This window comes from Sander lucioperca, chromosome 2, assembly GCF_008315115.2.
Source record: "Sander lucioperca isolate FBNREF2018 chromosome 2, SLUC_FBN_1.2, whole genome shotgun sequence".
Lineage (NCBI taxonomy): Eukaryota > Metazoa > Chordata > Actinopteri > Perciformes > Percidae > Sander > Sander lucioperca.
The window spans coordinates 42,137,030-42,155,298 of record NC_050174.1 but is presented as its reverse complement, the minus strand read 5'-3'; the positions used below and the strand labels follow the sequence as shown (position 1 = coordinate 42,155,298).

At 42.3% G+C, this 18,269-nt stretch overlaps 1 protein-coding gene across 24 annotated transcripts in view; it reads left to right on the top strand.

Moving 5' to 3' along the window:
* Positions 1 to 18,269, top strand: part of rimbp2 (RIMS binding protein 2) — a 107,849-nt gene that overhangs the window by 10,444 nt on the left and 79,136 nt on the right. For 23 of the 24 annotated variants that reach the window (XR_004896419.1, XM_035997866.1, XM_035997855.1 and 20 more), the window contains one exon: positions 5,434 to 5,571. The exons of the other annotated variant lie outside the window; for it this stretch is intronic. Coding sequence is in view for 21 of the 23 variants with exons in the window: in XM_035997866.1 (XP_035853759.1) it covers positions 5,434 to 5,571 (138 nt within the window). In the remaining 2 variants the exon portion in view is untranslated. The remainder of the gene's footprint in view (positions 1 to 5,433; positions 5,572 to 18,269) is intronic. 24 annotated transcript variants of the gene reach the window in all.

The following is an 18,269-nucleotide window of genomic DNA, read 5'->3' as shown; positions in this document are numbered from 1 at the left end:
CCATCGCATTTTTTAAGAAAACGTGCCGCATAATCAAGGATTTTTGCCCGCAACAATCACAAAAAAACTCTGCATTTTTCTGGAAGGACTGACATTGCATTGTGGATAAGCTAAATATGTATAGTATAGTATGTAAAGTATGACGCATTGTCTCCAGTGCAAGTACGTTCGATAGCCAAAAGTGAAAGGAGGAGTGCTGAGGTGCTGAACATGGCTGCTCAGCACAGGATATAGCAGTGTGAGAGGAGCATGGCTCAGCATGGCCCTGAGTGACTGAGGCTAGGCTGTAGTAACAGCTGGAACACTGCTGCTGCTGGCGCCTGGATGTGGCCTGGATAAAGCACGTGACCCCACCACAGTGTGAAGCATTAGTGATATGAACAGCAGGGTCCACGGCCGCTGTTACATAACCTCATCTTCACCCGGAAATCTCTCTAAAGATGGCTCCGGGAGACGGAGTGACAGCAGAGTGAAAATGCATTATCATTGTCAGCAACCGCATCACTTGCTCCGATTGTTGGACTGTCCGTGCATGACAAAGTAAGCATGTGTCTCTTGTGTGTCCAGAGGGTTTTTTTTTTTCCCATGTGAGGGCAGATTTATGTAGTTTTGTGCTATATAATCCCCCTAGATTAGATCTACTCTACACACATGTTCAGTGCATGTACATGTTCTTGTCTATATACGTCTATCTACTTGCATGTTCACTTTACACCAGCGTGTCGCAGTTTGTCTTATTCTTTACACATGTGTGTGTGCAGCTAAAATGTAATGTAAGTAGATATGTTGGGCCAGCTGTTGACATGTTGCCAGTTTGACTGACTGCTGTAGTCAGGCTCAGACAACCGTGAGAGGGACTGGACTGCTAACTTCTCTGGAGGTCGGAGGAGAGTAGCCGCTAATCACCTCAGGGATCTGACTGCATTCATAATTGATTGTTCCTGGAGTTGATCAGGGCTGTCCACTCAGTCAGATGGACAACACTGATCTGGTGTAAACCAACATGAGATTAAATGAGCCCCCAGAAATGAATTGTATTGGTTCGTTGTTAGGGTGATGCTATTTTGTCACTCCAGTTTACAGATGTGACTGACAGCTGCCACATTTTCACAGCAACAAACGTTTGCATTAAAAGCTGCAGGCCCTACCCTGGTAGTACTAAGCTTATGCTAAATGCTTTAGCTTCATCAGTTTTACATTGTTATGGACAGGTCGTTGATTGTCTTTATAGGAATCAGTGTAGGAGAGAAGGACTCCAAGGCAAAGCGCCTTTTGTTCCACACCAACAAGATTTGAGGTAGCACTAGTCAAACAACCCAAAGCATATATGCAACATGTTTTTTGAGATTCCTGTGGCTCTCTCATAGCTGTCAGTCAAATCTGTGTCTGTGGTCAGCTCAGTGAGGTTGAGGGCTGTTTGGATGCGTTGCGAGAGATGGACGATCATGCCCGAGGGTGGGGGCTGGGGATGATTATGCGGATCTTGCCAAAATCCACAGACAGTGATTATTTGTCAGGATTTGCTTCGGAATAAAAAAGCTTATCTCCACAGGTTCATTCTCGGTCTCTACCTCTGTCTCTGCCTTTCTGCTTACAGGTTTTGCTTACTGTGTCTGCTTTGTCCACATGCACTCATATTTTCTTTAAAAAGCATTATCGTGTTCAGTCTCTTGTTGCATAGGTTAATTTAACCCAAACTCGCTTAATTGTATTTAACCAAAAAAGGCGATGGAGAGTGATGTGAACCCTGGTTCATTTGATTTATTCAGCTACAGTTGACAACACTGTAGGCAACAAGAGCAGGGTCCTCTGATGTCTGAGGTGGTTGTTGAACACCATGTCCAATGTTCACGTCCTTTATACGGACACGTTCTACTCTGTGTATTGTCCACCATGTTGGAGGTTAATTGCACTCTTTTTGATAACATGGTATTGGCAGGCAGTGCTACAGACACACTGTGCCAGTAAGCTCAAGGCACACTTGATGTTTCTACACCACTTTTAGTGTTGAAGATGATTAACGAAATGATAATGTGCTCCAGAGTTAAAGCTTTGTGTTTATGTAGGGATGTAATTGATTCTAATGTCCCGATCAAGTGGAATTTCACAGAAGATTAATAGAGAAAAAAAAATTGGCTGTGCAGTGGGTGCTGCAGCACAATGATTTCTTTTTTTTGCAGTGATTCATCTTTGTTTACTGTATGATAGGGTATGCTACATTGTTCATAGGCCTCTGTGGGCTTGGTAAGCCTGCTGTCCAATCCACTGCCTCCATGCTGGCCCATCAATGAACAGGGGCATAGGGTAATTGCATGAAAAAGCTGTAATAAGATGGATTGAATTAACTTTGGCCCGACTAAAATGAATTAAAGAGGACGTCATGACATACAGACTCCAAAACTGACTCATTATACCTGCTCAGCGAGATATATCATACTATACTGTGTTATCTTAGAGTTGCTGACAGTCTAAGAGTACAGCCCAGCATGACTTTGTGGAAATGTCTGTACACTGAAAAAACTAAAAGTGTCTAATTCTGCTTAATTAGAAATGCCTGCGTGGAATATTCATCCTAGTATAATTGAAAACAGAAAGCTTACCCTCGGCTTTGACGATCATCACAAATAATGAGCCCATACTGTTCTGAAATGTCATTCAATCAAATCCTATGTGTGTTTCTGAGCCAGCCAATCACGAACACAGTGCTGTAATGTTTGTGAATGTTACTTCTCAAAACTTGTAGTCTTAAATAACTAAGTGAAATGATTAGTCAAAGTATTAGTTAATTGTCAGAAAATGAATAGGCAACTATTTTGGAAATCCATTATACGTGATTTTTCAAGAACAAATATTGAACTTTGCCTAGCTTTGGCTTTAGTGTGTTCAGTCAGGCTTCAGAAAATTGTGGTGGGCATTTATTAAATAATTGGCAGATTAATTGATAAAGAAAATAATCGTTGGTTGCAGCTCTATGAATAACTCCTTCTGAAATACAGTATGTGGACAATTAAAATTAATGGCCCCTTTTGAGGAACAAGTAGGTGTTTGGACTTATAACGGGGTCACTTTTGCTTATATTGAAACACAGGCACAGGATGATGTCATTTTCAGCCAAGGCCACAAATTATTGCATGAGTAGTTAAATAAGTCACCTTGTTTCCAGAGTGAATGGCAGCTGATGTTGGGGAGAAGAGCTTTAGGGTTTTTCCATTTGCACTTTTGGCCGTGCTGAGCCAAACCATGATGCTGATTTGCTTTTCCTTTACCAGTTTTAGTGTACCTCGCAAAAGATGGGCCTTCTAGGTCCAAATCTCGCCTGACCAGCCAGTGGTGACGTCTCGCTGACCACGGCCAAACCAATGACGACCCCCCCTTTCTCCTCCTATGCGTGACTCAACCTAACTCATGTCTGTGCTGGAGACCAGAAAGAAACGGAAAGATGTTTTTAAAAGTATCTGTGCTGCTCACGGTATTTTTGTAGCTTCTCACTGAATCTCTGTGGTTTGACGTTTAGTTTATCTCCTGTCTCCCGGTTTGTATGTTCGGATATCTGTCTTATTTGAATGTTTAATGATCGGGAGTCTTAAGTTACTGCTGATGAAAAGCTAACATTACCTGATTTTGCTGCTTCATAATAAAAACTAAACTAACTAAATTACGGGGGAATTGTGAAGAATTTATAGGAAATGAATTGTTTTACAGCCACTCCTTTGACAATTCAGGCTCGCGGGCTTCAAAAATAGCAACAGCAGCCATGGCCACGCCACTGAAAACACACCTTCAAGCAAGTAGCCCTATTGTAAATGCAAATTGTTATGGGCTGAGGCACTGAGCCAAACCAAACCAAGCCAAACCAAGCAAAGCCAGCACATGTGTATGGAAAACCCCTACTTCTCAGCACCTATAAAGGTTGAGATGGACGGAGGAACAACAAAGCTTTAGGAGTAGTGCCTCGTGGCAGTGGTACGGGGCAGGACAGAGATAGTCTTTGTCCAGATGTCTATTTGCGTTTGGGAGGTTACGGCACTGCCTCCTGCCATTAGAAACAAACACTAATTGCCCATTGGCCCCGGGTTGGAGATGTGCAGCTGGGGACATGTGGCTAAAAATAGCACTGCTTGTTCCCATGAGTGGCGGGCACACAGCACCGTAGCATTAGTATTCAGCACTAAAGCATGGCATGGACAAAAAAGGTCATCTTCTGGCCATGGTCACAAATGTCAGGGGGGCGGGGTACAAAGCGACACCAACACAGGGTTGGCGAACTGCGAGCAGCACCTCAGGCTTCGCCCCCATTTGGACCGAGCTACTGAGCCACCGTCCTCTGCCTGAACACTTGGAGGGAAATGTCACATGGAAAGAGCCAAGCGAGTGTCATGACATCCTGTGTTTTGTTTTGTAGCCCAGCAGCATCCATGCTTGTTCCATGAAGTCTTTACCTCCATGCAGCGATGGCCTTCCATGCTTGAGTCGAGTTACAGCTCTCCCTCTATGACACAAAAGCAGCATTTGGTTCCACCTGACTGGAGCCATGAATAATTTAATAGGGGGCATTATTATTTCCAGCCAGCTCCACTAGCTTGGCAATAACAAGCAGTTTAGGTAGTGCTATCAGCGTTGCTGGCTAAGTGGTTGAACATGGAGAGAGGATGTTATTTTACCTCGTTGGCATCTTAGACTTGTGTGGGTTTGTAAGTATCTGGTTGAATGAGTGCTTAAGTGTTATTTTCCATTGATACACTAGGTCAACATGTTGTTTGCAGATTTTGGAATGTGAGTAAACAGAGCTGTGTGAAGCATCTGGATAACTGAGATAATACAAATTAAGTCACCATTATACCAATCAGTTGATGTCTTGCGACGTGCACAGATTAACAAGCACAGCCTCAGGACTTGATTTTACATTGGATCCATTATAAAAACAAAAAATATTTCTTCTGTTTTTACATTGTGTGATTTTTTTTAAACTAGATTGCACATTTTATTTTCAATGTAAGCAACATTTAGTGGAACGCTGTGTCCAATGTCTCCCCAAAGCAGCAGGTAGTCTAGTAGATAATTCCTTCTATTGTCAGACTGAACTTGTGAAGATCAATAAAGGGAGAACACACTGTTTTCACTGCATGAGTGTAGCTGTTAGCTGCGTTTCCTCTCAGACCACCTGCTAGCTCTGAGCGGCCACTCACCTACACTCAGAGATAGAGTGCTAGCAGATTTCATCACAAGTGGGACCAGCAGTGGACTATTTGGAATAAGTTATCCAAAAACTGCACAATCAAACTGTAAAACCACCATTGTTATACTGATAACTTACCATTGTGGAAAGGTTTGGGTTTCTAAAACATGTACAGTATTATTATTACTATATTGATTTGACTAAGATGCTTTAAATGACTTCAAATTTTGTGTTCTTTTGTGTATTCCCCACCACAGCTGAGAAATGAAGTTTTGCCCCTCCAGCTCCCAGGTGTGCAGCGTTTGGACAGCTTTCGTCTTCTAAAGGACAACAGTGGAGCTCTAAGACTCAACCCTGAGACCCTGAGCCACCAAAGGCAGAAGCAGAAGTTACTGGTGAGTTCTCTGTGTGAAAGAAGAGATAAAGGCTTGTTGATGCTGGACTGGGCATGGTCCATTAGGTGCAGTTGAAGACTGCTGTGGAGGCATTTGCTTTGAGCAATTGTCTGGCTTTCATGTTCCTCTCTCTGCTTTGGATAGTGAACTTGTGAACCATGAGTTATTTATCCGCCAGTTGTCTCCAGTTTAATTTTGAAATGAGCTGTGCTCGCTTCTGCCTATGTTCATTTAGAGTCATCATTGGGATTAATTGGGGTCAAAGTGTGTCTGTATTTCATGACCGCTGACCACGTCAGGTAAAAGTCAGGAGACAGTGCCTCTTAACTTAAAGGCCTGTGTATGAGGTGACGTCTCTGGCTGAGGAGGAGACCAAGCCTACAGGAAGTGTCGGCAGACTGGCCCATTGGTTAACTTAGCATCATTTTAAGTTCCAAAAATGTAGACATGAAATCATCCATATTTTCCTCATGAATAATTAGCCTAAGAGGTAATTTTATTTTTCGCAGGAGTTGCTCACGGAGCCTCAGAGATACTTTTGTTGTGTACTGAACTTAAAGGGTAACTACCGTTTTTTTTTCAACCTGGACCCCATTTCCCCATACATTTGTGTCTAATAGACTGATGTGACCAAAAATCTTTGAAATTGGTCCAGTGTTGAGCGAGATCGCAGTGACTCCGAAACAACATCTGACTCCCAGAACGCCTTTTTCTCGACTCGTGTTCCACTCTCCACACCGCTGTCTTCGGACAAGAAGTCACCTCATGAGATGGATAATGTTGTCAGACACTTTTAGTAACAATCTGAGCCTGTCAGTAGCAACAACAAAAAAAATCGAGGCTGCACAATTGCCCCATTAGGTTACATTGCAGCTCGGTTTGCGCCGGCTCGTCACTGCGATCTCGCTCAACACTGGATCAATTTCAAAGAGTTTTGGTCACATCAGTCTATTAGACACAAATGTATGGGGAAATGGGGTCCAAGTTGAAAAAAACGGTAGTTACCCTTTAACGACACACACAGCCCAAATGACCAGACAATTAGTGGCAGCGTTAAAATATTTTTTCTAAAAGTAGATAGCAAAATAGCACATTTTAAATAGGCTACCTGGCTGTGTATGGTTTATGGGGGCTGCATATGTGTGCGTGTCCTTGCTGCTATAGAGATGGAGAGTGATGACGCATTAATGCCCCATCAGCGCAAACAAAAGGATATAGACTTGGCGTTGGGTTTGGGTGTAATAGTACCGCTAAAGTGTGAATCTGTCCCTGCTGCTCATCTGAATCAGTTCTGAGTTAATAATGTATTGTTTTTCAGAAATATATTCAAACGAAGGATTGTCCTTTTTGTTTTGAATGATGAATGATCGGTCAACACAGTGTATGTTGATGCTACTACAGAGCACTGGAGAAACCCATCAACTGGGGTCAACTGCTAAGATCATAAAGGGGCGCTATGCAGTTTTGGCAATTTCTTTGCTGTTTTCTCGCTTTTTGCTCGCAGGTTTCTCTATAGAGCTCCCCCTACAGCTTCGGAATAGATATTTGGCAACACCGTGTAAAAACTTGCTCGGTCAGTCTGCCGTTTCCTCTTTCTCTGTTCCTCCGACGATGCTTTCCTAGCTTTCTGCTTCTTTTTTGCCGGCTCAGCTATGACGAGAGTGTGAAAAACTCCATCGCTACCTTGTTCTTATAGCTAGCCGGTTCCTGGATGTGTGCAGTGCCGTGAAGCAATTCGTTACATCGCGAGACCCGATATCACGCGATACTTCCTGACTCTGAGGCTGGCGGCTCGCCGGCCAAAAGTTGCAAGGGTGGTTTTTTCGCTCACAGGCGCTAGGGGGAACCGAAAAAAGTCATATAACCATTCCAATGACTCCGAAGCTGTTCAGTTAAGGTAAATTAAGCTAAAATTATTGATTAATCGATTAGTTGTCAACTATTAAATTAATCGCCAACTATTTTGATAATCGATTAATCGTTTGAGTCATTTTTTTTATTAAAAAAAATAAGATTTCTCTGATTCCAGCTTGTTAAATGTGAATATCTTCTAGTTTCTTCTCTCCTTTGTGACAGTAAACTGAATATCTTTGAGTTTTGGACAAAACAAGACATTTGAGGACGTCCTCTTAGGCTTTGGGAAACACTGATCCACATATTTCACTATGTTTTGACATTTTTATAGACCAAACAACTAATCGATTAATCGAGAAAATAATCGACAGATTAATCAGTTATGAAAATAATCATTAGTTGCAGCCCTAAAAAAACCCTGCATAGTTCCCCTTTAAATGTCCGAAGTATGGCGTATTGTTCTTTAACAATCTGGTTTAAGTACTGTTCCTGTTCCAGTACCTGTTCAGTGTCATTTCCTGTGAAAAGCGAGGAAACCTAGTAGCCATGTTGTTGAAAATGCCGTGGACAGTAAACGGCAGGTTTCCAGGCTTCCTCTAGGCTGCGATCTCACAGCGGAGGCTGCTTGTAATTCCCCCGGCTTCCCCTGACGTCTGTGGTTCAATATGAATGAGCTGCATCGATTAGACCTCAGTGTGGTGCCTGTGTAAAGGGGATGAGTCGTGTGTGCGTGTATGTTTGTTTGTGTGTGTGTGTGTGTGTGTGTGTATGTTTGTGGGGCTGCTGGCTGTCTCTCCTGTGTCTTCTCAGCACTTACCAGACTGTTGTTTTCACAGAGGGCGACGTTATGGGGGACATCTTTTGGCTGAACCATAAACTGAAGCTTTGTTTTTAGCAGCTTTTTCTTGTGTTAATGAACATTTAATTGAAGTGACATTTCCTAGTGATCTGAAGAGAGATGCATTATATTGGCAGTAATGGTGGTATAAGAAAATAACAAAGGTGTTGGCTGTGTCATCTTTCTCTTTTTATGTTCCCTGGTCTTGGTTTGGATACGTTGCGCAGACTTACAGGAACACAGGATATTCTCACACGCCTTTCACGTCCCTCAAACCATCTTGTCTCACACACAGAGCATGGCCTTCTTGTTACTGTAAAGTCCACCAGCTGGAGTCTATAGGGGTGCGAGGTTAGCACTACTGGCTGTGATTGTTTACATAATGAGGGTGGTGTGAACTTTATTTTTAAACTCTCCACCTGCTTGTGACAGGGCTACTTGATAATTAGCTTGTCAGCATTTCTTCAGGGATCGCCTGCCATTTCAGTCAAGTGCAGCAGCATTTTCAAAAAATAAAATAAAAACATTTATTCATCCGTCAAACTCGCCGAATTCAGTGTAAAGCACATTTTGTCTGCCTTTTGACAATTAACAGACAGAGAGTTTAATGTGAATTATGGAGTTTATGGTATTGCTTGGCAGTTGTTGCCTTCATTCAGTCCTAAATTTTCTGCTAATTATAATTATAACATCTTTGAGCAAGGTCTGGTCACACAAAGGCTCTTCCCTCCTACCTGTGGCAGTTGCTGGGAAACGGGTGCTTTTGAAGTCAACTTGCATCCTATAGTGTCATTAAGCTGGTGTTTTTGCATCAGTCAACAGAGAAATGGACTGGGAGGAACGAGGGTACTGGTGAGGGGGTAGGTGGGTTGGAGGTGGTGTTGTTAGTTCCCTGAAGTGGAAAAACAGCCAATAATGGATTCTGAAAGATTGGCGTAGCATCAGTAATTATCAATACCGAATGGTCCTACGCAAGACTGAGTGAAGTGGTAATGAAAAACTGACAGAGCATGAGGCACTTCTTCAGCAAGCTCCATTAGCCTGCAGCTCTGTTATCTTAGGACGGAGATGCAATCAACAAACCGCAGATGCACTCTGGTAAAGGTATCTTCCTCACGTACACAGCTGACTGCAGCCGTTATATCTTCCCGTCTTATGCAGAGTGTTTTTTTCCCCCCCTCTTTCCTGCCTATAAATTATGCACCTACAGTTTTGAAAAATAATGTCACAGGAATATAATATGTTTCAGTCACATTCAGGTATAACACACAGTGCCTACTATTTTAAGTATTATCCTGCTAATGTTGTGCTGATCTGATCTGGATCTGATCCAAATCAGTGCATACAAACCAACAGAACAACAGATCAACCAATCAACTAGCTAGTTTTGTACGCTTTTGTAGAAAGTGAGAGATGTAGGATTTTTCTTGCAGCTCTTCTCCAGAATGCAAAAACATCAAAACATAAACACAGCCCAGGTTCACCTCCCAGTTATTTTCCTCCAAAGCCACTTGATTTAAAATAAATAAATAAATAAATTTAAAAAAAAGCAATAGTATGTAACTTTGGCTGTACAGTGGCAATTGAGGCCAAATGTGACACTTGTCTAATAGTGGCAAACTTTATAGAGAAGAGTAGAAAGACTAGATCACACACAGAGAAGAGTCATTACGTGAGTGAAATGCCCTAGCATCGTCTGTCAATACAGCAGTATCGTCAAAACCTGTGAGTGTAATGACTTGAGCAAAGGTGCCTTTTATTGCTCATGAATTCAGCTTTTCATTTGCAAGAAGAACTGTTAATTCTCCTTACGCTCTCCTTACAAGCAGCATGCCAGCTGCAGCACCCAATGGTTGGCCCAAGTGGCCTCACAGCAAGAAGGTTCTGGGTTTGAATCCAGGTCGTTCCGGGCCTTTCTGTGTGGAGTTTGTATGTTCTCCCCATGTTTGCGTGGGTTTCCTCCGGGCGCTCCGGGTCCCCCCACCATCAAAAAACATGTACTAGTTTCTCCAGTCAGTGCCTTTGAGCAAGGCACTGGCTCAGATCTGGAGTTGGTCCCCGGGAGCTGTAAATGGCTGCCCACTGCTCCCTTGAGGGATGGGTTAAATGCAGAGAATGAATTTCACTACATGTATGTGTATGTGACAATAAAGTACCTTTACCTTACCTTTACAAAGTTACATACTATTGCTTTATGAAAAACAGGAATTGCAGTGGATGTGGGACGTTTCTCTACCTGATAAGTCTGTCCTGCATGTTTTCATCCTGCTCTGCTGCAGGGGTAAACTTGTGAGGTAAATTGGCAAGCTCTCCAGGTTGTCAAAAAAAGAAAGAGGCACATCTGTCAAAGACTGGTTAAAGCAAGCTTTGAGCATTTTTCAGCATTGAGCATATGATAGATGTGAGTTGCATGAACAGATGTGCTGTTTAAAGTGGAGAAGATTTACTGATTTACTGCCCGGTGAAGTAATTAGATGTGTGATATTTTGGCAAAGAGTTAGGCAATGCGATTCTCTTAGTACCTTTGCAAAAGAGTACTTCTGTCTTTGTAACTATCGGTTCTCTTCCTGTGCTCTGATTGGCCCACCTGCATGTTGGAATGCTGAGGATGTGACCCCAATGAGATTCTCATTGTCACAGCTGACTTATTAGGGATGTGAATGTTTCTCCTTGGTTAACTCCTGCCCTCATAACTATTCATCACCGGAAGAAGGCCTACAGTCAGGCCTACAGCTTCACTTGGGCTGCGCTCAGTTTGATGGTCAAGTGAATCATCAGGCCAAAGCACATTCATAAATATGCATCATGCAAATTGGAAAAATCACTTCGCAGTATGGATATCATAGATTGTGGGTAGCCATCATGTTCTTCTAAACAAACAAAAAATATTCATTGGTGTCATCTTGATGTGTCATGTTCTCTCGCCTACACAGCTATCAATGCCAGATTTATTATTTATTCCTATTTTTTTCATATTCAGAAAACATAACCAGCACACAGAAAGGGCCAATCTCCTTCCTGCTTTGAGACGACAGCGCAAACTGCTTTTGTGCCACATAATGCGGATTTCTTCCAACCTGATTCCCGTTAGGTACTTCATTAGTGTAACCTCACAACTCTCACGAACACACAGGCTGAAATGTGTACACGGTTGGACAGGATGTTACATGAGACGAGCAGGTGTAGATTTGTGGTTTTGTAATTTATTTTTTTTGTGAGCATTTTGTGGATGTATTGATGTGGCTGAGGGCCAACCTCATGTTTACATCACTTGTAATGAAATTAGAGCTGTGTGGCGCCCACACTACAGGCCTCCACTGATCCTCTAATTCAATTACCCCCCTTATTAACGCTCAGATGCTGCTGGCTGACCCAGGACCGCACACTGCTTTTGCTACACAACATTCACTCAGCAGCCCTTCCTGCTCCTCCAGTGGACTGACTAGTTATCAGTCATTGTCTTACTGATGCTCAGAGAGCACCAAGGTTTTTCCTTGATACCAATGTGTTTTCTTTATTACGACTGTAGTAGCAGCCCCAAGTCTGCCAAGTACTGCTCAAGAGGGAATGGTTTACACACCTAACATTGTGCAGCATGTGTGATAATATACAGTAAGATTGGTGTATGTGTGTTTTTTCCACTTTGTCATGTTTCTGTCACATATATTCTTGCTAGATCTGCAGTGATTTTTCATAAAAACACTGAGGTGTAGATAGTTTTAAGTTCAATATTCAGACATTCAGCAAAATGTATTTTCAGTACTCGTAGTAGTACCAATACCACCATAAATACTAGTCTTCACCAGATGTGTTGGGCAGTAGGCCTGTCGCGATAGTCAATAAATCAATTAATCGCACGATAAATAAAATGAGCTTGATAATTTTTCCGGCTGCGATAATTCCCATTTGCATGCTTGTTTGTTTTCCTTGTCTCTCTCTCTACCAAAGAGACTGGAGGACCACTCTCGGTTCCTTAGCGTAACGAGGAGTGAACCCTCTTGTCAGTCGCATGGTCTTTGTGTGGGGAGGCGGGACTCCTGGCAGAGAGAGAGAGAGAGAGACAGAGAAAACGCTAGTTGTTGGAGCAGGGTTTCCCGCAGCACTTTGCAGTTAAGGCACCGTCAAAAAAAAAAAAAAGGGTTAGTGTTACTCGGCGTCCTGTTTTCTCCCCGTTACGTCCTGTAGCTAGGGGTATTAGGACATAAACATAAAACCAGTTGTAATTGGTATTTGAAAGGAAATTTATTTTTTGAATAGGGCAAATTTAACAAAAGAGCTTACAAATGGAAAAATGGGCCGATGGGTGCTGTGGAAATCAAAAAACAAAATATAACAAAAAGAGATCTTCAAAAGGAAGACTGTTTCTACACTTATAAGAAAACAAAAGATTAAACAAAAATCCTCTCTAACTAAGGTACTTTGCAAAACAAAACACAATACTCACAGCACCCCTGAACCTAATGTGACTAACATGACAAACCTGTTAAATGCAAAGATGTTGTCAGTTCTTAAATCTCAAGCCTTGGCCCACTTCCTTACTCTCACAAACAATTTCACAAAATGAATCTGGTCTGGCAGCTGCCCTCAGCTGCAATCAATCAGGGCTTTTAAGCTGGAGGCAGCCTTCCTCGATTGGCCGGTCAGTGGTGGCATGCCGCACCAATCAGCTTCCTCCTCCAGGAACTGGGCGGGACTTCCTTCGTTCAACAAATCTTCAGCATGGGATGCCACAGCCTGCTTTGCATCGCACATATCACACTCTGTTAACACTATGGTTAAACATACACATGAGGGTGCCGACGGCAGCCGTAACACTCTCTTTCATTCCGAAGCACACAGTTGACAACCTGCAGGTGGAGGCGGTGGAGACGGCTCGGACAAACACGCCGCTGTGGACTTGTCAGTCTTGCAAGTGGTTTCCGGAAAGTAGCTGCATGTGTCGGACAATGCACAGAACATTAACCGGTACAAGCCTACAGCTGTCCGCGGACACGGACTGCAGAAAATGTATCAGAAGCTCCCAGACAGTGAACTGAGACTCCGTTACCTGCTTGTCGGTCAACGGTTAATAATCAGTTATTTAATTTCATTGTGCTTTCTTTTGGAAGGCTGGCTGCCAAAAATCGCCACTTACTAGGTACTTAATTAGCCTGAGGTAAACAATAGCTATCAGTAAACAGAAGTGATGTGGTGGCTGGTGTGTGCGCCAGTTTTTGGGTGTGTGTGGATGTGTGTGGGTGTGTGTGGGTGTGTGTGGGTGTGTGTGGGTGTGTGTGGGTGTGTGTGGGTGTGTGTGGGTGTGTGTGGGTGTGTGTGGGTGTCGGCCCGCCCCAGCGAAGCTCCGACCTGCAGACAGCAGAGGAGCAGAAGAAAGTAGCTGCACCTTCGCCAAAGACTGAAAGACAACTATTTTGATACAAACATTTACCTGCCATGTGGCAGATAGCCACATAGATAGATATCATTTATTAATTATATATTATTAAAATGTAATATTTAGTGTTTAATAAATAATTGTTAAATGTAGTACAGAGTCTGTAGTCTATCGCACAAACACTTGACGAATGCTGCAAACATTTGACAGCCAGTACGAATTGCCTGGGAGAACATACGTGTCACAAACGGCAATTCCACAACTGTACAACAGCGTGAAAGACGACATACTAAAGGAGATCAAAGACATATTGTGGATATTTGGAAAAGGTGTACCTGCATTATTATGCCATTATCATTATATTATATGAAAATGGTCTCAGAACGACAATATTATCGTTTATCGCAATAATTTCTGGGACAATTAATCGTCCAGCAAAATGTGTTATCGTGACAGGCCTATTGGGCAGTGTAAGACAAAACTTGACTGATGTTGCACAGGTGCCATTTTTTTTACTTACTAACTAACTATAGAAGTAGAATGAGAGTAGAATGGACATTCCCATTAAAGTCAACATAGCAGGATGATCAGAACGGTGGGCATTATTATGTGTTTTATGTGTTTTATTGCAAAGAACTGTGACCCTAGCAGGCTAACTTCTGCATAAACTTTCCTATAAAGACCGCCTTGCGGAAAGTCACGTACTCCCTTAAGTGAGATTTTGTGACAAATGAGCAGTGGCGTAGGACAAAGCATGCAGAGGCGTCTTTTGTGCACTATGTCCATGCCTTGCTGCTAGAAAGGAATTGAGGACTGCTGGATTTATTTGCTTTATACTTCTACTGTTAAGTCATCAAGAAAACTGAATTCTCAAACTGGTGAGGGTGGCACACAATACGGCCCCACTGACGTGTGTTGTCAACATAACAACTAACAATCGCCACTTTTACTTGAACTAATCATATGACCACGCAAACAGTTCAATGTTTGTTCTACTCTCATTCTAATTTCTGTGCTTGAAACTAACTTTATTTCCATCTGGACCTTGTCTCATTGCCTGCACAATTTTCTTTTCTTTTTTTTTAAATTATGCAATACGTCCCAGTGAGCTATTTTGGCCTGTTTTCTTGTCAACACCTTAGAACAATTTAACATTCAATCAGGCCTCCTTCTCCATTACATACAAAATCAAGCTGCAGTTGTTGAAGAAAATGTATGCAATATGGCCCAGTGCAATTCTGATTTGTGTTTTCCCATTTTCAACCTGCCTGATGCGTGTTTCACTATTCTTTTCCTCCGGGACTATAAACAGTAACAAAGCTTTTATTCAATTTAGACTAGACTAGATTTGAAATACAAATTGTGCTTCATTATTTTTGATTAATTTAGGTATGTAAATGGTTAAATACTGTATGTTACAAGATACATATGAGGAGTATAAATGGCAGTAGAGAACAATTTAACACCATAATGAAGTAATCTAAATGATTTCTAACTTTTGGTGTAGGCCCTGTCCACTTCCTTTATCAAAGTGAGTACAGATAGGAATATAAACATTTTTGTGACATAAACAGATATTGATAATAACTTTGCATCCCACCCTAGAAGAAACCAATAACTACCCAACTTGTTAAACAGTGAATGCTTGTTTTCTTTTTTTTTTTTTTTACTTTACAAATGGCTTAACAATAATTTCAAATTGTGATTAATGCATTTAATAATGTAATACCTGTACCAACACTAATCAGTGCACAGAGAAAATCTATTATCATTCATAAGCAAGTAAACATGGTTGTCACTCCTGTCCTATTTCCAAACTGTAAGACTGTGTTGCTATTGGAACAAGGCCCATTGCGTCTTTGCTGTAACAGGTCTGCAAGGAGATGGAGGAGTGTATGGCATGATTGTACACACAGCGGTGTCTGGTGCCAGCATGCACACAGGGAGAAGGGCAAACACACACACACACACACACACACACACACACACACACACACACACACACAAACACACACAAACACAAACACACACACACACACACACACACATATATACACAGCACTGTATGTAGTTGATGGTTGGGCCTTTACCTTACCAGATAACAAGGTACACTTATCTCAGCCTTATCAGAGATAGCAGAAAGAGAGTCCTTTCCAGTCTCCTCCAGGGTCAGGTGTTTCCGAGCCTGCTGCCACCAGCCACCTTCATATACAGTCTGGCTTGTCATTATGACCATGGGCTTTAGCATCACACTGCTTTCTCTGTATTCATTCAACAGTGCTGTGCTACCATGTATCCCCATTGGTGAAAAACATGCAAGTTTGAGATAACATGCCGGTACAGTAATGTTAAATAAAACCTGTAACACATATACTGTATGTAGTCCTGATAGTATATCTTATTACGCTGAACTAAAAGGGACTACATTAAAAATAGCAATAGAAACATTGCTTCATATCACAGATTAAAATGCTGGGGAAGTGTCTGAAGTTAAGCCGGTTAATGGGTTTATCACAGGTTTGCAGCATCCCCTGTCTTTTGACTGCTTGAGTGCATGCACGATACAATGAGGCTAACTCATCTCATTCCCATATTGAGGATTTCAAAGCTAAATCTCTGCCAAGTTTCTCAATCTCTAGCCACTGCATTGAGCTTATTAAAATTTCAATCTGCTACAGGCTCTCTTTCTCGCCTCGCAGGATGAATGTGCCCTTTTAATAATGTAACCGGTTTTAACAAGATCGTAAAATGTTCATCTAACTTTCATAAGCCCTGTTAGCAAAGTGACAAATTCATGTGATGGCAGGAATCGCTTTGGCAGTCCCTCAGTTTTAGAAATGAGAACACAGATTTTTTTTCTTTTTTTCCGCTGCAGCTCCATGGAGGCTGGCAAATTGTGCCTAAGTTTACAGCTGCCTGCAGGGAAGGCTGAGCTTGTTGCTGTGTCACCCCTGTGGCTCTGAAATAGAGTTAAGTCATGATCGGGGAGATTTAGATTGGCCTTCTGGTAACTGATAGTGCTCCACTGAACACTCCCCTTCTCCTCTGCCTCATCTATAATGTACATGAGTTACACAGGGCTAAACCTTGAGAACGCAGCCTTTTCAGAGCCAGCTAGAGCATCTGCCATGTGATGGCATTTAAAATCCATTCATGGGTGCTGAGCTCTCTCTGTTTTTACACCATTTAATGCAGTATGTGTTTCACTGACATTAGTTGAACTGGGGCAGGGTCAGGGTGGCGTCAATGCAAAAGCTGCTGGTTGATTTAGTTGTGTGTGTGTGTGTGTGTGTGTGTGTGTGTGCTTCGCCCTCTCAGGCGTTGTTGGAAAAATGTGACCTTCATAGGCAGATTAAAATATGTAGCAGGCGTGCATTGATTTTGGGACTGGCCACTGGTATTTATGGACTCAGCCAGTGCATAAATATTGATACTTGCTCTCCTAAAGAAAGATCTGACTTTGTGCATCTATGCATGTTTGTGCACTTGTATGCCAATTGAGATGAAATATATATATATATATATATATATATATATATATACTAACAGTACCTGCTCATGTGTTTTGGTAACCTAGATCTGCTCGTGACCCAGCAGCAGCTTAATAAGGTCATTCCTATTATGTGGTGGCTAATTACAATGCCTGTCACTGAAGTCCCCAAGCTGCACTGTCAAGTAAAAGAGCAGTTTAAAGGCACAGTTCATGCCTAAACCTTTAACCCAGAATCATGTTTGTCTATTCATCTAGATTTTTTTTGGCACAGAGCATTTTGGCAGACATTCCCATGAGTCTTAGCTGGGCCCTAATGCGTAGTAACGGATGTTAGCATGCTAACACGGTAACATTATAACTACTAAACATCAACATCTTAGCACTGTCTTTAATAGCATGTCAATGTTAGCATGACATTTTTAAGTACAGCCTCATATAGCCCCATTTGTGACCTCAGTGATCCACGTGTTGCTCCGCGACTCGGTAACATAGACCTCTCATTGCAAATCTTAGTGGGAAAATACAAATAAAACCCTTTTTTTTGCAACTTGTTATTGGCAGTAATTTGCATCTTTAAAAGTAGGGATCTCACAGGTCTTTATTCTGAGAACATCTTTGTCCAGGACGATATACCAATGTTTAAATCCAGTATTTTCACAGAATGTGCTCAGCTTTTCGGCAACAGCACTAGACATGAGGCCCCACTGTTCTCATCTTTGCTGTACGAGCTGTACGCGGAGTCCACTTTGACCCAAAGGGCCCTATCTTGCATCTTGCAGCGCAAAGCCCGACGCAAGTGTCTTTGCTAGTTTAAGAGTTTCCCGTCCAGCGCCCGCGTCGTTTAAATAGCAACTGCACCTGCGCCCATCTTTGCGCCCATGGGCGTGCTGGTCTTACAGGGAGGTGTGTTCAGGTGAATTCTTGGCGTATTGCTATCTTAAGGCAGCGGGAAGTGATTGCGCCATTGACCAACAAAAACCTGGTCTAAAGTCAATAGCGCAGCATTTCATTGTTATTTTAACAGCAAATTAGTAAAATGCGCCTAGGCTTATGCACAGCGTGCACACTATGCTTGTTACACACAAACACACACACACACAGGGAAGCGCAGCAGCACACAAACATGCAAAAGATTACAA